At 36.9% G+C, this 23058-nt stretch overlaps 1 protein-coding gene across 1 annotated transcript in view; it reads right to left on the bottom strand.

Moving 5' to 3' along the window:
• Positions 1–957: 957 nt before the first annotated feature.
• The window catches only part of LOC131066988 (uncharacterized), an 81712-nt gene continuing 59611 nt past the window's right edge, over positions 958–23058 (bottom strand). Inside the window, exon 2 of the mRNA XM_058001893.2 lies at positions 958–1344. Within this exon, the coding sequence (XP_057857876.2) occupies positions 1124–1344 (221 nt within the window). The 3' untranslated portion in view covers positions 958–1123. The remainder of the gene's footprint in view (positions 1345–23058) is intronic.

The following is a 23058-nucleotide window of genomic DNA, read 5'->3' as shown; positions in this document are numbered from 1 at the left end:
GTTTGGCTAACATCCTACAAGTCAGCCCGCAAGCATGCCCATAACCATTAAAATGTCATATAATTACCCAATAATTTAAAATGTTTAACTCCAGTATAATTTGGCCAATGGAAGCCCTTTTATAGCTTATGGCTGAAATGGTTGGTTGTGGCAGGCAGTTGCAAGTCTCTTTATCCTAAAAGAGATTGTGTGCTTAGCATAGAGACCCTTTAGTTTATCATGTTTTCCATGTGGTTCTTTACATCTATGGATTTATCCTAAGTAATTTTTGGTTAATTATGCTTTTCCTTTTCTAGCTTCACATGTATGTAATTATCAATTTTATACATTACAAGTAATGTGAGTTTGCTTAGTTAGGGATCTGTAAAATGACAGCAAGCCACCATATTGAATTTTCTTTAAAAATTATAAAGTAAAAGTCTCCAACATATTGAAAATGATTCCTCCAGCGCCAAGCAACCAAAGGATGCAATGTTGAATTGCGGCTGAAAAATATGACAAACAAAAAAAAGAACTTAAAACATTTACATGGAAACTATACTCAAAAAAGATATAAACTTTACAAGTTAAGCTTCACATGAGCCAAAACTTGAACAAGTTGAAACTGGAAATTAGATTCAATGAAGGAAGCCTGATAGAGAAAGGCCAATATCAGACCTTATGGCTTTATCATTCAAAATGTATCATAAATGAGAGCCTCTAAGAACATAAGCTTGTTTCATGACAAAGAAGGTAATTGCCAATATTTTTCTTGCATAATCAATCAGAAATGTAACAAATCAAAAATAAAAAATTACAGGTTATAGATCCTACAATTTATCTAAATCTCAGAAGCTAGAACCCTATATCAAGGCATTTTTTAAATTTGAACCTTTTCAACTTTGTTTAACACCTTAGAAATCAGTGGACTTTCTGCCATTCTACAATTCGTTGAACTATACAACATACCAATGCCAGTGTTGTGAAATTCATAATTATTAAAGCTTTGATAAATCACCAATGATCAACTGCCAGTAGAAATGAATAAAGACTGGTTTCAAAACACCCATGCTACAGAACTAATTATACATAATCTCACAGATGAGAAGCATTTGCAATTCTTATGCCACAAATTATAACATAATTAAAACTCATCTCTGAGGCCCATTTCAGCCTCGAGATCATCATCTTCTTCGAACAGTTTCAGTAGGCGTGCATGCTGCTCCTCTCTCTTTTTCTTTTGCCACTTTTTGTATAGGATTATAGCTACACCTAAAACCACCAAAGTTGCAAGAAATATGAGAGTAACATTCCGCACTGAGTTGCTTTTGGGAGGGCCATTAGTATCTCCATCACCAGCCAAACCTACAGATCACAAATGCATATAAGCATAAGCTACCTAAACCACCAGTTATAGCCTCAAAAATTGTGGAAGCAAGGAAAGATTCTTACAATGAAGGTGAAGAGGAGAAAATTAACAAAAGAACATGCATGAATCTACCTATTTCACCACCAAGCTTAGAAATGGAGCCACCCTCCATCAATAGTACTCATACTGTTAACGAGGCATCATGCCACAAGAGATGACACTTTGATTATAGAAGGATACCGACCCCACATAGCATATAAAAAAGTATATCCTATATTCTCCTACAATATGTATGTTATCTGGAAAAACTCTATCCCAGGTGAGAAACCTAGTATAGAGAGGTTCAACTATATTGTTTCGCTATTTTTGCAGTTTCAGAGGAACCCAGGTTGCTGTAAGGGTGATGTTTTGCATGTTATTTTACTTAAAGAAATTGTGATATACTAAGACTAGGAGGCTTAATCAAAAAGTAGTTTCAGTTAACACTTTCAGCTTTATTTTCTGTTTATTACAATAGTAATGGAAACAGCTCGTTTAGCATGTAATCCTCCTGACACCTTCAAGGACTGATATTATATAGATAGATAGATAGATAAATAGATATTGGTTGCCATCTCATACTTATTTACTTAAGTTCTATACCAGATAAAGAAGTTACCTGCTGTAATACAGTGTATGAGGCTGCCCATGTTTAGTAGAGATCCAGAAGTGGAAGCATGAAACTTGAGCAAAAATTTGAAATACACAGAAACAAGAAACTTACCCAATGTGATTTCAAATTTTTGTTATAAGAATGTATGAAAAGTGAGAACTGACACATCAAAAGAAAATAGTTCTGCAATGTCCTTTCTGTCTACGAAGGCCAACTTGTGAGACCAGATTCAGAATGGAAATCATCCTTTTCATATAAATTCCAATACCGTCCGTGCTTACTGATATTATAAAAATTTATATATATGTTTGAGTATACAGTTTGGGAAGTGTATCCTGCACACTCATAAAGACTTCAGTCAAGTGATCAACAAAAGGAATACTTCACAAACATGGGAATATAATGGTTACCATTTGAACATTGAAATAGCAGGCTCAAATACTTACTGCGATACTTACTCAATGATCCCTCTGTACTATTTTAAACAAAACACATCTTATTTCAAAAATGACAGGCTCCAGCAAACTTTTTTTCAAGTATCATCTCATTTCCAAGTGACTGGTTCAACCATTTTTATTTCTCCCTCAAACAAGTTCATTGGCATATTACTTAGTTATAACCTACGTTACCAGGAGATGCATCCCCTACCCCATGAGACGTGTACCGCAGACGGAGATGCATCTCCGGTACCAGAAACGTCTCCAGAAACTTCCTGATGCACAGGCCATTTAGATTGGCTATGGTACCAGTAGTATAAGCAATTTTAATTTCAACTTTTGTTCAATTTTAAATTTAATGTTAAACTTTTACCACTTTTCGTGTTTTCAAAGTTCTATGTCATGATATTTCCAAGAAATTTTAAATTATATTAAAAAAAATTGGCAACTCGAAGTACCCCTATCTCCTTATTTTTAAAATTAGCTGTACCAGTCTCCAGCGTCTCCAAGTACTCCCGTCTCCCGGTAACCTTGGTTATAACTAAAGGATTTCATGAATGCTTAATAATCGAAACAACTAATGATGATCATGCAGCTGAATATTGATAAATGTATGTAAATTTTTTATATATATAATGTGTAAGAAATTAATAACCTTATTTATGGAGTAATATTAGGAGTGTTTACCACATCAGAGATATTAAAAATTGCCGACATAAACTGTAGAAGCCCACGCCTTTGGCCTCAACCTTGCAGTCTTAAATTAATCTTAGTAGGAAGGGATTTAGATACGTCAATAGCAAGCTCCCTGCTCATTAATGAGCAAATCATTTGCAAGAAGCAAGGGTGCAGATTTGGGTTTCAGGGTAAGCAGGGCCTCTGAATTTTAGATTTGGGGATTTGGCAGTTACAGGTGGTGCACGGAAAGTATTTAAGGTTTTATAAACATTTTCTGGCTGATTAAGGTTAGGTTTTATATTTATTTCTTGATTTAAAGAGGCAAAGGAACCCTCCTTCTTGTCCAACTCAAAATGATGGCAATGATGGGCATGGGTGCACACCTCATCAATCTCCTTAGGTTCGGTCATCTTCATCATCAAGATTGGACTCCTTGTGTGACATTGCAACCCATCTATGTACTCCACAAGTACATCATGATCCATGACACTGTTGGAACGTTGGAGTGCTATTCACCTACTGACAACTCCTTACTGAGGAGAAAAATTTTAAGTAGTTGATTGCAAACTGGTAAACAATTATAGGAAAGCTATAGGATGGGTTGTGGTAAGTTTTTGACATTGTAGTATAGCATGGAGGTTTATTTTAGCCGATGTTGCTATTTGCACCATAAGTCATATAGTTGAGAACCTGGTGCTACATCTTAGTCTAAATAAGTTACCATAGTGTGTATGACAGTGTAAGTACACATGCCGTGTTGTTGGAGGGCATGTGACACTGTTGGAGGACATGAAGAGTTGTTGGACATGTGGCACTGTTGGAGGACATGCAACGCTATAGAGTATATGCAATGACATCAAAGATCGTGTCAATATTCTGGAGGATGCTCAGGGTATCACAAGCATCTAGAAACAATGAACAGGTTGTCTCTACTATGTGAGTTTCCAAGGTAATTTATCTTATTTATTCTTCCTTCACTGTGTTTTAAGTCGTGTTCTAATTTCTAACTGAGATTTATTTAAAAAGCATAGACAGATGTTGTAACAAATCATTGACCTACAGGCTCGCATAACTGAGAATGCAATATCAACCATTTATTAAAAATAGATCACAAGTCATTGCAATTTATCCACTGTATCCCTACTGTAACAAATCTAGATGAGCAATCGAAATAAATCATACAATTACTGTAACAAATCTAGATGAGCATTTGACCATCATACATTCATATACATCAACTGATCATTCAAATTGTTGATCCAATCACAGTTTGAAAACGAGTTCCTCAAGTTTTTTTAGGACCCTGGTATGCCAAATCTGCAAAGTTGACTCACGATTTAGGATAGAACATTAGGTTAGTTGTTGAAGATCACACAATCTAGTTCCCACAAAAGACCCTTGGCTGGCAGTTCACACAATCGGTGGCATGGCATCTAGAATGGAACTCCTTTTGTAGCTGATGCAATGATGCAACTAATTTTTGGACTTTGTATCTGATGCTTCCTCTCCCCTAGCTACGTGACAGAATGGTGAGGTATCAGTAGGGAATAGCATGATATCTTACTTGCTATAGCTAGTAGATAGTTGCTTTGCCAATGCACTCAAACTGGGGGTTGCTTTGGACTGCTTGTGAGGGATGAATTAGGATGTGCAGATGCAGTTACAGTTGAAGGAATGACTTGGCCATAGTCACCACAGTGCTCACGCTCCCAATTAGACTACTAGATGGATGCACTCTAATGATGCAACTCCCAACGACTGGTATGGATGAACCTTCCCAAGGTGGTGTATTAGTAAAATGATGGACATTAGATAGCCCTGGGAACAATAGGTCACTACTCATAGTCCAGTGCTGACCTCAGATGTTGCAATCAAGGGGTTTCATCCTTGAATGCACAATCACTTGAAACCAAATGAGCAACTGTGAAAATGAAATCTGATAGATCAATATGAAAGAATGGGTTTCTAGATATACCTTCCTCAAATTAGGGCACATGGGGCCAAATTGGCACCAAAATTTGAATTTATTATTATTATTATTATTATTCTTGAAAAGCACTTTTAATTAATGGCACTATGGTGTTAAAGTTGGCTGGAGGAAAGGGACATGGCAATCAGTAGTCGACTGATCCACTTCTACTTACCCATTCCATAGCCCCAGATTGACCACTTGCTCATATACATCTTAGAAACTCCACTTTGGCACCTAGAATTAGAGAGAGATAGCTCAGATTAAGCACCACTGAGATTAGGATTGCACAATTGGGTGGTCAAAAATTTCCTCTCCTTCCCATGTGGCATCATCAAGTGGAAGATTCTTCAATTTCACCAAGTACTTCGGGACAACCTTGTTTCCTAGCCTCCTCTCTCTCATGTTGATGATAGCCTTAGGGTCCAAGATCAATTTTCCTTCATAACCAAGTGGTGGCAGCTCTAGAGGTGTAACCTACTGTCCAAGAGCTCTATTAAAGCATGATTGTTGAGATTAAGTTGTCTCAACCTTTGAGCCCTAGCATTTAATTTATTGTTATTGGATGTTAATTTATTAATTCCTATGTTGTCATATCACTTTGTGAGACCTATCAGTGAGGTGGCATCCTACATGGCAGGTGATGGCTTTGACAAGGTCCCTATTTTTTAGGAAGTTGTGCACCCACTTTGGAAGTTCTAAATTTGTGGCTGGATTAATGCAATTTGTCATTAGTTGCTATGTTGGGTCTTTGATAGACTATAACAAGTTATGACAGTTGTAACAGTTAACTACAACGATTGTTATTTCACACTATGACAGTGTAAGAGTCCTAATTGACAAGTTGGCTTTGTGTAAGGGCAACACCTATTCTTGAAATTAGCAGATGCTATGGTGAAGGGGCCTTGCAAGTGGAAAGTTACCCAATGATGAAGAGGCAGGTGTTGCATTTGGAAATTGCTATGTTTAACAGGCCTTGACTATGATAGATTGCCATAATGGACACTGTGGATGGAGAAAAATATATCTGAAATCTTATGGGACAAGATCCAAATTTATTTCAACATCCTCAATAGAGTACCTGCAAGCGAAACACACAACAATCAAAACACACGCACATGCATTGCAAATGAAGCCTCACTCCATTGCAGCTCTATCTTCAAGATCTTGCAATCAAAATTTGTGCCCTCAGATTTCTTTCAACACTAAGCGCAATAAGCTATGAAGAATGAGGATTTCAAGAATAGTAAGATGCAAGAATGCACTAGGGATATCAAAAGATGCAAATAACAAATGCAAGATAACGGATGAATGCTCAGAATGGTAAGGTAACGGATTTGAATGCAAAGTCTTGGATGCCAAAATGGGAGAGGGGCTCTGCTTTTTATAAGCATTCTCTGGGTGAATCCATGTTGTAGGATAAATGTGGGATAATAGATCAATTGTGAAAATGTAAATGTTTATCCCATATTGATTAGGTGGATGCAATAGATGGATATGAAGAATGATAAATAAGGGATGAAGTGGATTTGAGAAGGGTTTGAGAATAAAATGGATTTAAGGGAATAATGGAATATATGTTATTAAATGGATAAATAATAGAATATATATTGATTTAATAAATTAACTAAGATAATGGAAAAATGGATATACTATTAGAATAATGGATATTAATATAATGAAAAAGGGATAATATTATGGATTCACCTAATTAATGGAAAAATTGAGGTCGGTTTGAGAAGACAATTTTTACATGTCTACAGACACCTTATGATAGAGTTAACTATGACGAATCCTATTTCACACTATGACAGTGTAAGAGTCCTAGACAAGTTTGCTTTGTGCAAGGCAATGCCTATTCTTGAAATTAGCAGATGCTATGGTGAAGGCACCTTGCAAGTGGAAAGTTACCCAATGATGAAGAGGTAGGTGTTGCATTTGGAAATTGCTATGTTTATAAACCATGGATGCCTTCTCTTCATGTTGGAATTGATAAATACTTGGTGCCTTAATATATTTTGTATGACGGGTTGATTATTTTCTAAGATGTAATCATGCTGCTATAATTATACCATATTCTTGTTGTAATGTGATAACTCTTGAAGAGCATTGGCTCTATGTATTGTATTGTAACTATTATTGTTGTTGATAATACAATTGAGTTGTGTATTTGAAGTGTTTTGTTTTTCCAAAAGGGTCTTCGTTGACGTGGATTTTGTACACAATCAAACACAGAATAAAATACCTAAGGGTACCTTATCCTCTCTTGAATAAAGCCTCTGATTGCTGAAGATATCGCGAAAAAGGATCAATCAGGATGACTCCAAGGTTCTTGTATGTAGGATCTCTACGTGTGGATAAGCTCTCTGTGGTATGATGTGATTTGCTGGAATCACAAGGGGACTTACATTTGACGATTGAATGTCTGATCTACTTTGAATATTGCTGGAACACGGGCTCTTACTAGCTTTGATTTGAAAAAAGGAAAAAAGACGAGGGCGAGGAGAGGATCTAATCCTAATACTAAGGAATGTAGGAGCAGTGATTGATCTTCGATGAAATTCTAACTAAGTCTTGTTTTGACATCGCTGGACCATCTCCACAAGGCTAGTGCGATCTTCGAAGGAAAGCTTTATGATGTTCAAATCATCACTGCAGGCATAGACACCATCACGCTGATGCATGTCAATGAAGAAGCGATAATTGAAGTTAGGCTTAAGCTGAACGATTCCAGTTGACTACGCAAGGCAAGTCTGCAATCAACAAACTGCTAGTAGTATGGATATACGAATTTCATCATCAATCAAGCACATTTCTTCCACTCATCTAATAACATGAAATCAAATATGAGAAGTATAAAGACCATACAAATTTTCGAATCGACCCATAAATTTCACCATTTCTTCAATGAAGTTACAAGTCTTTTACAACAACATCTTGGCAACAATCTTTGCCTTCTCTCTCTACTCTACTCTAATTGCTATTCTATCAACTAGCTAATCACCTTCTAACTACTCTCTATCTACTAACTGCTTCCAACTATTTCTATTCTATTCTAACCATTCCCCTTTACAAAATGAAATGCCAAGGCTTATATAGTGCCCTCAATACAATTCGATGGCTTAGATCAATTCGAGATCAATGGCCAAGATTCAACAATGAAAACCCTAATTAGGGTTTGTTACAACCATTACATAACATTTAATGCTTGACCAATGATAAAATTGTATTGCTTGGACACATGTCCTCTCTAGAAAATTCCACCAATGGATAGCTGGGGTAGGTACATCGGAGTTTGTGCCACCTTCTATGAGTTAGGTACATTGAATTTGGACATGCTGAGGTGGACCACACTGACTGGAGAAGTGATGACTAGGATGCCACCTCGTCTGACACTTGTAACTTGGTAAATATTCAACTTGACGTTGTTGAGAAGCTAGCTTTAATTAATTCATTTGGAACTATCTGCTTCTTCAACGAACCCTTGTTCTGACTTCTTGTGTCCTTGATTTGCAGGATGATGATGTACCTCGCCTTGGAATGCTAGATTGGAAGAGGTCGCCCTTGATGACGTTAGTCCAAAGAAGGCCGTCCTTGATCTGGCTTGATTTTCCTTGAGGAGAGTCTTCCGACTTGTAGATCTTTCGAGCTTGGGAGTCGCCATCTTGATACCTACACAACATTTCACAATTAATAATATATCTTGAAGTGTAGAAAGGAAGATTCAAGATTCTAATTTAGGAAACCTCATGATAAATCTTGAGTTATCATTTCCTAATTTAAGATTTTCAAAGCAAAATTTAAATCTTCAAAAATGATGCCAAGGTGATTACGCCATACCTTCACTTGGGAATTAATTCTAAAAAATGATGCAAAAATAGGAGAATTCGCTAGGCAAAATGTAGATCAAAGCCTTCTCTTGAACAAATTGCGCCTCCTTTTTAGTCCTCACGTGCATCAACTCCACCACCTTTAGTCTTCAACGCCTTGAGGAAAATTCGCTCCACCTCTAGCAAGAAATTCTCCTCTCCAATAGCCTTCAAGATGAATTTCGCCCTCCTCAAATTGCTCTTCAAGTTCGCATGAGAGATAATGCAAGAATGATTTGAATTGTGAAAAAACACCTCCAATATATAGAGCGCTCACCTTCCACTTACCCATGAGGCCGACCTTGCAAGTAAAGGCAAAAAAATAAATTAAATTAAAAAAAAGAAGAGGCCGACTTGATAAAATGAATAAAAATAATACCTCAAGCGCTCCATCTTTTAATTTTAATTTAATAAAAATTAATTTTAAATGCCTTTATAATTAAAACTTCGATTTTCTAAGGCTCAAAATTAATTTATTAAATGCCATGCGCCTTTACTAAATGCCAATTTAATTTAAATTTTTAAAATATTTTGGAGTTTTTTTGGCGAACTTGGCATCTAGTGCGATTTGCTAAAATAAGGCAAAAATGAATTTTGATAACTTTGCTCTGGTCCCTTGGAGAGGGACAGGAGCTCCTTTTCACTTTTGTCCTCAATCCTTCATTTTTTATGTTCAAAACCTCATCCTTGACGTTCAAAATGGCATTTTATCTGGAACTTTAAGTTCAATTCATGTGATCTTTGGAAGGAGCTTGCCTTGAGGCATTTTCCCCCTGGTCCCTTGGTGAGGGACAGGAGCTCCTTTTGGTTCATTGCACAAACTCTTGATCATATCAACCTCGAATTACTTTCTAGACGTAGAACATCACTCCCCACTTCATCTTGAGTCCTAGCAACAAGAAATAGCATTTCAAAATGTTAGGCACTTAGGCATTTTGAAGATTTCGCTCTGGTCCCTTGGAGAGGGACAGGAGCGATTTTGCAACTATGAGCTTACTTGTGTTTTGCTAGCCTTCGAAATTATCTTCATTGTACCAATCACGCCCCTTTTCATTCATTTCAAACATAAAACTTGCTTTGCCTTTGCCCGAAGTTTGTCTTGTGAGAAAATCGCTCTGGTCCCTTGGAGGGGGACAGGAGCACCTAGTGCAACTTGGGTTGATTCTCTCCTTTGTGGCCTATTCAAGTTATATTCAATGGGCAAAACATACTTCTTTTGACCTCTTCAAATCGCGAAATCACTTAAATCTTGCGAGGATAATGCAAATTCGGAATTCAAGCTCCGGTCCTTCAGTGAGGGACAGGAGCGATTTTTGTCCTCAAGGCCAAAATGCTTCACTTTTCACCATGAAATGTCTTGGCTAAGGAAGATATCATCTTGTTACACGCCATGAATAAGAGTTCAAGTCTAAGAAAGGTCTAAAAATGTGTATATAAAGAAAATCGCTCTGGTCCCTTGGTGAGGGACAGGAGCGCTTTTACCTTTGTAGACAAAAACCCCATCATTTCATTGTCTTTGATCAAGTCTGGATGCTCTATCATGCTCATTTCGTCCTTCACCATGCTTTTGATGTCTCAATTTGACCAAACAAGGTCAGGAATGACTCAAATAAGCCTTTTCGCCCTGGACCCTTGGTGAGGGACAGGAGCGCTTTGCCTTGGTCCCTTGGAGAGGGACAGAAGCGAATTTCACTCTGGACCCTCAGTGAAGGACAGGAGCGAAATTTGACTTTTTGAACTCTCTATCAGGATAATTTTTATGGAATATAACATTTAAGTATAAGAAAGAAGAAAGATAGAAGGAAAATACTTTAAGTTATATTCCATATATACTTTCAGGATGTTTGAGAGTGGTTTCAGACCTCCAAGAGTTATATTGCAAAATCTAGTTTTTTGAGGTTTTTCAGTTTCCAGACTTAGTCAAATTCAGGATCAGGACATTCCAGACTTAGCCAAATTTCAGGATCAGGACTTTCAGACTTCGCCAAATTTTCAGGATCAGGACTTCACTCCAACAGGACCTGCTATCCTATTGATCTCCCCGACAGCACTCAAAATGCAAAGGCTAACTAACAAAACCCTAAAAGACCTAGAAAACAAACCCTAAAAAGCAAAAAGCAAGGGTCCCCATTTGCAATGGGGCGATGTGTGAAATGGTCACAACAGTCTTCCCATGTAATCACGCTATTATGGTCACCATTAATTTTATTTTTTTAAATTATCTTTGAATGTGCACCTATTTGTATTTATAATAGTTTAAGGGTTTGAAGAAATGTTTGCAACCCTGTCCTAATTAGATTGGTGCAATGCCCCCATTATCGGGTTCTCTTGCAATGCAAGTGGCACTGACCTTTTGGGTGTGTGTCAACGTTATCAAAGGAGTGCTTTGATGATTCTTGTGAGCTCAGGTGGTCTCGAGGACTTGTATACCAATTTCCGGGGTGATTTTTGACTTCTAGTGTGTCCTCCAAGAATCTTACAAAGGTTGTCTATTTATAGTAAGTCACTCAATTGGCTCCATTTATCTATTTTCATCATGGGGATGACTCTAGTGCAATTAGTTTTCAATTCTAGTGCATTTCGTCAGTTATCACAAAATGGGTGCATTAATGGCTTATTTTAAGTATTTTTACTAAAGATGCTTAAATTATATTAGATTATTTTACAAACACCTTAATGTTATAGCTCATCAAAACAAGTGTGCAAATTTTTAAATCTCAGGTGCATAAAACAGGACCTTGTGTGTCAAATTTTCATTATTTAATGAAAAGATCTTTTTCGGAGCCAAAATGGAGTTTAAATTAATAAAGTAAATTTTAAACAGTGTTTTCTGAAAGTTGGCAAGAAAAAAGTACAAAAGGGTGTTGGAAATATTCTCATTGGTGTCAAAGGGGCATGGACAAGTTTATCATCGATGTCAAGAATAAATTAGTTGTCCAAGAGTGTTGTCATTGATGTCAAAGAGCAAGTCGAGACAAAATTGATGGAGGTTAGCTTGTGCCAAATTTATGGCACAATCTTCAAGATTTCGTTGGACAAGGAGGCAATTTGGATATTAAATTGCACATAATTATTTATTTCCTTGCTGACTGACTCATGTTCTACACCCTAAATGAAGGCATTATTAATTGTTAATAAAATAAAGTTTATTCATTTTTACGGAGTCAACCCCCGTCTTTGAGTCACCCCATTTGGGGGATTTAAAATAAATAAATATAATACTTTTTGTGCCTCACAAGAGAGTCGATCTCCTTGGAATTGAAATTTTTCAAAATAAAAATATATATATTCTTAAAGGGACTGACCCCTTTGAAGTTGGCGCCCACCTTGCAAGGGTATTTTAAATTAAATAAATATTTTTCCTTGCTGACTTGGCCAACCCCTTTTGGAGGGGTACATCTTTTGGTGAAGGGGTACATTGCAAGGTATAATTAGAAGCTACTAAGCAGGTTTTCAAACAAGCAATCAATTGAATATTATTTGAATAAGAGCAGATATTATTTGAATAAAAGCAGTCCCAGAGAAGAGAAATATGAAGAGTATTTCAGATTTGTTTTGAAGCATATTGGAGCAAATTTATGAGACATACTTGACAGATTACGAGAACATCATGAGCAGATTTATTAAGGACTTGTGAGCAGATTCATGAAGAAGTTCTGTGAAGATTGTGAGCAGATTTATAAGAAGATTATAAAAGGCAGATTTATGGCAGATCTATAAAGAGGATTTTATACAGTTTTAGATGAGGAATATATAGCAGAATTACAAAGAAGAGATCTATGGAAAATTTGTAAAGAAAAGTACATGCAAGACTTATAAGAGGAGTCTATGGCAGAAATATATGTAAAAACATTGCATTCAGAGTTGCGGAGGAATGTATTGCATCATCATCAAGTAGAATTGTGAAGAAGAGCATTTGTATATGTATGATAACTGTTGGATCATCTACAAGCAGATTTGTGAAGGAAAGCATATCTACTTTCAGATTTTGTGAAGATAGTATCATCCATTGAAGAATTTTTTAAGTTGGTGCTTCCAAAAGGAGGGATTGGTGTGTCTTGTTAAGTTGGTGCGTAGCTGTGGGGGTTGGTGCCTTCAGTAGGTTGGTGCCTACGAATTAAGGGGATTGGTGTCTCCTATGGGTTGGTGCCTACAAAGTTTATAAGACAAGGTTATATAAGCAAATATTTTGCTGTGGTTTTCTCCCATAAGGGTTCTGTGTTGTGTAATTGTTGCATCTTATGTGAATGATATTGTACAATTAATAAGCTTGTAGCTTTAAGTTTGAAAAGGTAAAGAATTATATTATACTGATCTCCCCCCACCCCCCGCTTCTCAGTATAATCGTGCACTCATCAAAGGGAGATGAGGGGCTCATTTGGCATTATGCAGATTATTGTTTTCACTCTGGTGAAACCCTTGGGGTTTTGGGAATTGGACTTGGTTCGTTTCAGCCTTCTAGAGGATGAAAACCCTCTTGAAGAAGATTGACTATAGCAGTGAAAGATCTACCTTGGTCGATATAGTGAGGTTCAATCAAAGTCTCAACTTGGGCATAATTATAGGATTCAAAGTTAAAGAATTTTATTAATTTCATTGGGTTTGATGGTAAATGTTTCTTTGATTCTGAAAGCTTTGTAAGTTTGCAGAGATAAAGTGTTTTCAGGGTTTGATTAGATTTTAAAATTGGAGTTTTTGTATTTTAATTGATTGTTGGTCAAGAGATTTTTAGCAAGGGAATAATCGTGGATTTGATGAAATCTAGTTGGATACCAACTTATTTTCTATTCAAAAACTGAAAAGATTAAGAAAGGGAGTCGATTTAATCAAAATAAGGAAAGGCACATAAAGACAAATTCTAAAAAAGACAACAGAAGAGACAAGTCGTGGCTTTGGATTTTCTCTATTTTGCTAGGCGCATTTCATTCTGCAGAGTTAACTTGGGTGGTTGGTATACCTGGACGTGGAGGAATTCACTCCCACTTGCTGGTCGTGAGATAAGGATGTGACAAGTATCCTTCCAAAAAAAAATTAACAAAAGTTTTGCCACAGCTTTATTAGTGAATTTTGAAAGGCAGCAGAATGAATTATGGCTTTGAGGTGTCATGGAATTAGTAAAAAGAGGAGTCAATAATGAATAACCAAGAAATCATGTATTCTTAAGGAGCCACTACAATCAACAGAAATAGTAAGACAATAAAACATGGACCCATAATTAATGTTGCCCCCACATCCTTGATGCATATGAATTGGATTAAGGTGAGATTGGAAGCAGAGTCATGGGTGCATAATGCTCCATTTTTGGGCATGTGAACATGCTTCAAGTATAAACAATAATGAACGAACTTTGGTAGTTGGGAATATTGATTTTATTCAGCTGTTCCTTCTCAATCATGTGCATGTGCATTTGATCAATCATTTCCAGTGGCTAGGAGAATTTGATTTGATAAATTAGAAATTCAAGTTATCTGGAAAATTGTTTGGCATCCCTACAATTCCCAGCCACTGTGACAAGTTGTGAGGTCTGTAAAAAATTCTATCCTCTTGTAATTCTCGGCTTAAAGTTTTAATTGATCAAGTTTGAGTTTGCATTTCTTGGGTATGTTGAATTTATGAATATGAACTCTTTGAAATTGGAATTAGTTACACCTGCAAACCATTGCAATACAAACATCACTCAAATCAACAACTAGTAATTACATCCACCTCAGACATATGCAAACAGAATGACAAAGGGTTAAGGAATAATGAAAATAAATGTTTAACATTTTCATCCAGCAGCTATGTTACCAGGTTCAGGCCCAAATGCGAGTCTGGGTCCGCTCCAGGTCTGGGTCTGCGTTCGGTACTGTTGTGACCTTTTTCACACATCGCCCCATTGCAAATGGAGACCCCCCCTGTTTTTTCTTTTTAGGGTTTTGCCTTGGCATCGCAACTGCTAAGTTCAGTCTTTTTGCAATGAGGAGATAGAGTTTTTGGGTGGTCATCCAGGTCAAAAAGGGAATTCATGCTCAGCACAATGTCTGGACGTTGTCAAAGTGCTCAGAAGGCCCAGAGGATGAAAATTGCAATTGCTTAGGGTCAATTTTGACACCTTCCTATTTTTAAAGAATTCTGCTTTTTTATTTTTGGCCCTTAGGGACCAATCCGAGAAGCAGCTTTTTTAGCTTGCTTTTTGCTTTTTTGCGTTTTGCATTTTTTCTACTTTTTTGAAAGTAGACCTAGGGTTGGGTCTCTCAGGTCATGGCATCAGCGCCCATGTCCTCAAAATCAAAAAAATGTGTCTCTAAGCGTAAAACCCAGGGTAAAAATCCTAGGCTAGGGTTTTGTTCCAGATGATCCAGACATCAACATGGCAGATCAAAACTTGAACATGGCAATAGAAGAAAGGATGACAACATGGTAAAAGAAGAAATTTAATGTCCAATGATGCCCAAAGTCCACCTAGGCAAGGTGGAAGATATGTCTAAGCAGCTGTGAACTTCGACCAGCATGGTGAAAGGTATGGCCAATCAGCCTCAAAGTCCGACCTGCCTAAGGGAGTATGTGAAGATGGCACAAGGAAGGTATGGCACATAATGCATGAAGTCCTCCATGCAAGGCAAAGATGAACTTGTCCAAATAATGGCAAAGTCCGCCTTGGCACTAAGGTTGGAAGATTGTCTAAACAACCTCCAAGTCCACCAAGGGAAGCAAAAGGAATGGCAGGACATGTCTAAAGTCTGCCCAAGCATATTGGCACAAAAGGTATGAGTCTGCCCTGTGAAGAGGTATGGCCAAACACTTAGCAACTCAGGCCAAGGAGAGAAAGGCAAATGGAGCTTGAAGTCTGCCCAAGGGATGACCAAGGAAGATCAAGGTCCACCCAAGCTAGTAAGATATAAAGCACGTCCAACATAGCTCCAAGTCTGCCTTGCCTTGGCCTATCAACATCCAAGTCTGACCTCGGCATATAAAAGATGTCCAAACCAAGTTGAAGACCGCCTAAGGGAGAAGTTGGATGTGTCTAGGAGAAGTTAAAGTCTGACTTGCAATATTATTCCAATGCCAAAACCACTAAGCAAGTCCGCCTAGCCAAGAAGGAGGGGTCAAGTCTTCCCTAAGCACTTGGAAGAAAGTCTTGACACTTGCCAAGTCCGCCCTAGCACATGCAAACATGGCACAACAACCTTGAAGTCTGCCCTAGCACATGCAAACTTGGCACAACAACCTTGAAGTCCGCCCAAGGAGAGAAAAGATGGCTAAACATGTGTAAAGTCTGCCCACTCCTCTAGCAAGACAAGGACAAACTCCACCCTAGACATGGCACATGAAGTGTGAAGTCCGCTCAGCATATGGAATACATAACTAAGACAAAGTCCACCCTGCCCAAAGAAGACAATGTCCGACCAGCCTCAAAGTCCACCTAGGCATAGAAGGGATCCAATACGAAGTAAAGTCCACCCATGATGAGAGGAAGATGGCACAAGGAAGAATGGCCTAGGACTCTCAAAGTTCGCCCAAGGCTAAGGACAAAATATTCAAGGTGAAATAGTTTGAAGACTATGAAATTCACCCAAACCATAATTGGCATAGACATAAAGATGGTCAAGATCGCCAAAAGCAAGGAAGAAAATGGTTAGAAGACAAACAAATTTGATCCACCATTGACGAAAGATTAATTGAGGTTGAAAGGGGTTGGAAGATAAACTTCAAACTTCAAACACTTTGAATATTTTTATATTTTTTCCAACACTTAATTTATTTTTATTTTCCTTTGGGAAAATAAATTCAACATAGAGAAATTTTCAACACTTGAAAAGTTTTGAACACACATGACTTTCTAAAGGCTCTTTGCCAACACATTCACCTACCCAAGGAAGGAAAGGAATTTCCAAAGTCGGACCCAAGTGTTGGAATTTGCCAAGAGAAAATAAAAAAATGGCTGTGGAATTTTTCTACAACAAAAGAATCAAATTTTTACTAAGTGTTGGAAAGAAAACAGGAAGAAAGAAGAAGAATAAAGAGGAAAAGTAAAGAGGAAATGAATAAAATCCTTGTCTAAGGGTGGATTTTGTCCTACTTAGCACAAGCCAAATTTAGAATTGAGGACAAATCCACAGGCAAAGTTCATTCGAGCATAGAGATGGCCAAAATCTCAGCTAGGTGTTGGAAGGTTCACATGAAGATGTCATAAAACGAAATTGAATAGCCAAATTTTGGCTAAGTATGGGAAATAACTCACAAAGAAAATTCCAAATTCCTCCATTGTGGCGAAGACACAGGGGAATTCTTCTCCAAATTCAGGGCACATGAAAGAATTTCAAGGCAGCAAGAAAGAAAAGTCTTTAGACTTGGTGAAAATATAAAAAGAAATTCCAGACTTCTTGGAAGATTTCATCTTACAATCCCAGACCTATTGAAGCAATTAGGGAAACTTCTTGAAGGATTTCATCACTTGAAGAATTAAAGACAAGCTCCCAATAAGAATCAGATGATGGCAAGAAGAGTATTCCAAACAAGTTTCCATACTTAGACAATTTCTCGACACAAATTGGAGAATTCAGGGAGGACATTCAACAATCAGATTGTTCCAAGTCAACATGTCCAGGTTCAATGAGCCTGACTTATCCAGAAGCTTCTAGAAGGCACACTTCACAATGCAACAACCCTCTATTTTATTATTGGTTTATATTTAGCAAGGACAAGTGTCCTCAAATTTAATTTTCTCATTGGTAGAGGGGTAGCTAGTTGTAGAAAACCCTAATTAGGGTTTTATTTTGTAATCTCGACCGTTGATTTGAAATCAATCCTAGCCACTGAATTGTAGTTGAAGGGCCTATAAATTGAGCTCGCCTCTCATTTGTAAATCATGGGAGCATGTTGCAAAACATGTTGAGATAAGTAAATTGTTGTTTATGACTGCCAAAGTAATAAGAAATGCATTGTTCAAATTGATGGTGGTTACTTCTCTTATTTTGGAGTTTGCATGGTTCTTATCCCTCATCATAGTTTAGATTTTATTTCATGTATGTTAGACGAATGCAAGATCTGATAAGTATTGATTTATGGTGAATCTTTCACTCATCCTTTTGATGAATAGATGATTTTTGTTCATTGTGTAAAGTTAGTCTGAGCTTACTTTATGGATGCTTAACTTCTGTCTGGATGAATATTGTTCGATTTGATGGTAGTTATTCATGACGTGAAAATCATAAGCACATCCCTTGAAGATTGCACCCACTTTGTGTAGTTGTCCTATCGTGGCGAAGCAAAGTGTTGTTATTGGGTTCACCTAGTCAATACCATCTTTTGAATTCTTAGGAATAGATTAGAACCTCTTAACCCTTATCTCCTTTTCAATTTTCTTACAATCCATGATTCAAAACCCAAACAATGGATCTTCATTGTGAATTGAACAAGCCAAGCGTAAGTCCCCCTTGTATTTCAGCATACATAACCAAGGTAGCTATCCAACACAAAATCGCCCATTCGCACATATAAACCTTGGAGTCGTTGTGTGGTCTTTCTCGCAATCTTGGCACACGTAGTGATTTTGTTCAAAAGAGGGTAGAGTATCCTTGTATATTGTATTCTAATGTTTGGTAAATGATAAATCGTGAACCAACAAGTACAAGGTCCAGTGAGATTATTTTTTAATTTATAAATTTAGTTAAAGTTTTCTAATAAATTCATTGATTATTATATATATTAATATATAGAATATTATTAATTTATAATATAATATAACATAATATAAAAATATATATTATATTATGTTATAAAATAATATTAATATTATTACATAATGTAATATATAATATAATATATATAAGAATATTAATAGTAATATATATATTATATTAGACTAATATATATATATATACATTGTTTTTGTACTAACGAACCCAAACCCCTTTTCAAAATTTTGCCGAACTGGCAAACCAAGTTCTCGAACTCGAACCAGTGCCCGAACTTGAATCGGCAACTTAGTCTAGTAGCAAACTACTGCAGATTCCTCCTATTGTCATATGCATACAAAATGTTTGACATAATACCTGGACTGTAAATTGTTGGAGAGTCAAAAGGGAGAGTGCAAAAAATTCAGTGTGAAATTGATGGGTGGTCATTACAATTGGCATAGGAAGTTGTTTCCACTTACCTGTCTTCCTTTTAGTTGGTATCAGAGCCTAGCTAGCTTTGTTTCCTTTGTTGGGTTTAAAGGTTTTTTATACTAATCTCAGTTTTAGTGGGAGTTTTGCAAAAGAAGATTTTGTAACCTTATTATAGGCAAAACATAGCAAGCACATCTAGTAGAATCGAAATGGAAGTTTAATGGCAGAAACTTAGAGTTATGGAAACTAAAAATGGAAGGTATGCTCATGGATAGAGATCTGTGGGTTGCAATATCCAGTGTGAAACCTACTAGCATGACTCAAGCTGATTGGAATCTAAAGGATCAAAAAGATTTTGATAAGACTTTGTTTGGCTGATTCAGTGCTCTTGAATGCCATGAAGAGAAGACTGCAAAAGATCTATGGAAGATACTTGGAGATGTTTATCAAGTTGAATCCATGGTGAGCAAGTTATTCCTATGAAAGAAACTTTATTCTTTGAAGATGGAAGATGGAAAGTCTGTTGAAAATCACATGAATGCATTTAATATGCTTGTAGCTCAATTGGCTTTAGTTGGTGATAAGATTGAAGATGAGGATCAGTGCATACTTTAGTTGTGTACTTTGCTAGACATGTGGGATCACCTAGTCATGGCTATTGAAAGTATTACCACCAAGTTCAAGATGGATGAGGTGGTTGCATCGTTGTTGTTTGAAAAGATGAGGAGGAAATCTTTTGATATGACTAAGGAGGCCCTTGTCATTGGTGCAGATCAAAAGAGAAAGGAAAGAAAAAGGAAAGAAATCTAAATCCAAGTCTTTGAAGAAATCAAAGTCAAAGGCTAAGTGTTGGAGCTGCAACAGAATCGGTCATTTCCGAAAAGGGTGCGAGAAGAAAAAAGGTAAAAAGAATTTCTCTAATTTTGACTCTAAAACATCCTCTCAGGATGATGCAAATGCCTTTTTCGTAGCCTTGACAACACATGCATCAAAACATGTGTGGTTAATAGACTCAAGTGCTTCTTTCCACATGACCTTGCACAGGGGTTGGTTTACGAAGTATGAATAATATGATGGTAAGAAGGTGTATTTGGGTGATGACTCTCGTCTAAAGATAGTTGGTCGTGGAAGAGTCGAGATTAGATTCCCTGGTGGCAAAGTGAAAGGAATTGATGGTGCCCACATATCCCGGGTTTGGGATGGAACCTACGTTTTGAGTAAATTGAATGATTCAAGTGTGCTGGTGGTTTTTTTTAATGGATGCAAGATGACAAGAGGAGCTACGGTGTTGACTAAGGGTGTTTGGTTTGGCACCTTGTACAAGTTGGATGCATACACAATACAATGCAATAGTTGTTCTGACACACCAAAGAAGAGACTTTTGGATTCTTCATCTTCACTGTCACATCAAGTAGAAAAGAATTTTGTAGCAACTACATCTGATGGTCATGCATTTTGGGTACTGTAAGAACCTCAAAAGGCCCTCAACTCTGACAACTGAGGTTTAGTTGAACCTGTTGCATTTAAGTTTGTTCTTTGCAAATTTTTTAACAGCAAGTATAATTTTGACTATTACAAGCTCAAAAAGCAACTATGGGAAATTGCTAGAAATCAATTATAATTCGATAGTAAACTGACCAAACCCTTATTACATTTATTCAACATTCATTTATCCTCAATACATTAACAAACAATGCTAAAGAGGTAGCTGATAAATACCAAGAAATTCTGAAACCTCTTATTTACTTCTTGCTGGCCATACACAGTCCATTATAACAGCACGCTGTAATTTATTCCAGACTGCCCCGAACAGCTTGCATGATAGCTCGATGGGAAAGTCAAGGCTAGGCGCACCTTCTTCCAATTTTTAATATTTTTTTGTAACCCTTTAGCATGCAGATCGCAGCCTCCTTCATCCTTCAGATGATTGGCGCAACTCCCAAACAGCCGTACAATCCCCACAGCCACCTAATAATATCCTCTTTGTGTACCTTTGTTTCCCTCTCATTGCTGCAATCAAAACACTAAAGACTGACGATGACTCTCTGATTAATTAGCACAAACTTGGTTCCTGAATGAAACCAACTGAATAAGCAAGATCAATTGATATTTCATAGCCTCTGATGTTGTTGTACAATAATCCCACGTTTTCCTGCACCAATACCTCCGATCACTGCAGAAGAATCTTCTGCTGAAACCCTTGGCCAAAAACTCCTCTCAGAGCTCAAATCCAAAACATCAAAACTCGGCATAATGAAAAGAAGACCTAAAATCTTCTTTTATCTTCTCCACTTAGGGTTTGGCACGATTCCCAAGAAATGTGCGATTTGGCATTTAATGATGTTTTAACTTTTATTATTTACTTTTGACTATTGAAGTGTAAAAAATAAATCACTTTCAATTTAATATAAAAACTGACCCCATCTGATGAGAAATAGACCCTCACTTAAGTTATAACTTAAAGTGACTTTTAAAACATTAAAACATTAAAGTTCGCCAATTAATATTTAATTAAAATAATTAAATATTAATATCTCTCTAAGTATTCATCAGAATTGCTTGTCGTCAGAACTGGAGACTGCCAAACCATACTCTGCTCCTACCCAACCCACTGGCTATAAATAGCAGGACTACCAAAAATAGAAAGTATCTCAAACGGAGTCCTGGAGTGCTCACTCTAAAGATGACGAATCAAACTCCGGAGGACCCTCTAACCAACCTCATCAGCGTACGAGGGTCAGTGATAGGCTAATCTACTCAGCTGACAGATGTCAACTAGAAGGGGACATCATAGGTACCAAAGCTTATTATTCCTTGGAGATGAAACTTCCTACAAAGAAAAAACTGTTGTGGCACCAAAGACTTGATCACATTGGTGAGAAGCGTCTTAGAGCCCTGAAAAATAAAAGCCTTCTTGAAGACCTTGATGATTGTAAACTCGAGTTCAAATTTTGCACACACTGTGTTTATGGAAAACGACATTGTGTTTCTTTTTATTCTAGTTCTCATAAGTCTTCTGGGGTTTTGACCTATATTCATGCAAATGTGTTTGGTCCTATGAATGTACCTTTGTTATCAAAATTTGTATATTTTTTTCATTCATAGATGATTACAATAGAAGGGCATTTGTTTATTACCTCAAGAGTAGATATGAAGTGTTTTGTTAGTTTAAGGAATTTAAATACTTGGTTGAAAATTAGACTGATAGGAAAAAATTAAGTTTTTGATGATTGATAATGGTAGTGAGTTTTATTTTGCAGAATTCAAAAACTTTTGTTAAGAGACAGGATTGAGAGACACAAAATAACTCCATCCAACCCACAACAAAATAAAGTTGTGGACAGGATGAACAGGGTATTAATGGAAAGGAAGGAATATACTGAATGTTATTTGATCAACAGATCTCCTACATCAGCTCTTGTTGATAAGACACCCATGGAGGCATGGTTTGGTAAAAAGCCTTCACTGAGACATCTCAAAGTATTTGGTTGCAAAGCTTATGCTCATTATCTGGGTGAAAATAAGTCAAAATTGAATAACAAGGCAGTAAAATGAATCTTTATCAGCTATGATGTCGATGTAAAAGGATCCAAGCTTTGGGATCTGTTGTGACATTTTCACACATAGCCCCATTGCAAATGGGGACGCCCACTTTTTCACTTTTTTCAAGGTAGGTGTCTTGCTTAGGTTGTCTTGGTTTAGTAGTAGTTTCCTAGTTTTAGCCTTTGCCTATGAGAAGGTGTCAATCAGAACGCAGAAAGGTTGTTAAAGTTGCAAGGAAGTGGCCTTTAGTGTCAAGTCACTTTAATGTGCCAATTTGTCCTTTTGAGGTCAATTTTCCACTTTGCCTTAGAAATTTTGAGCAAAAATGATAAAATTATTGCAAATCAATGTGATTTTTGTTAAAGTCCAGATGGACTATGATTTTTCACACTTGGGGACTCAAAACAATGCAAAACAAAGTTTAAAATCCTTAAAGTCCCAATGGAGATCATTTTTCCACTATGTAAA

The sequence above is a fragment of the Cryptomeria japonica genome, chromosome 3 (genome assembly GCF_030272615.1).
Source record: "Cryptomeria japonica chromosome 3, Sugi_1.0, whole genome shotgun sequence".
Lineage (NCBI taxonomy): Eukaryota > Viridiplantae > Streptophyta > Pinopsida > Cupressales > Cupressaceae > Cryptomeria > Cryptomeria japonica.
The sequence above is the reverse complement of the archived record's forward strand: the minus strand, read 5'-3'. Positions and strand labels throughout refer to the sequence as shown.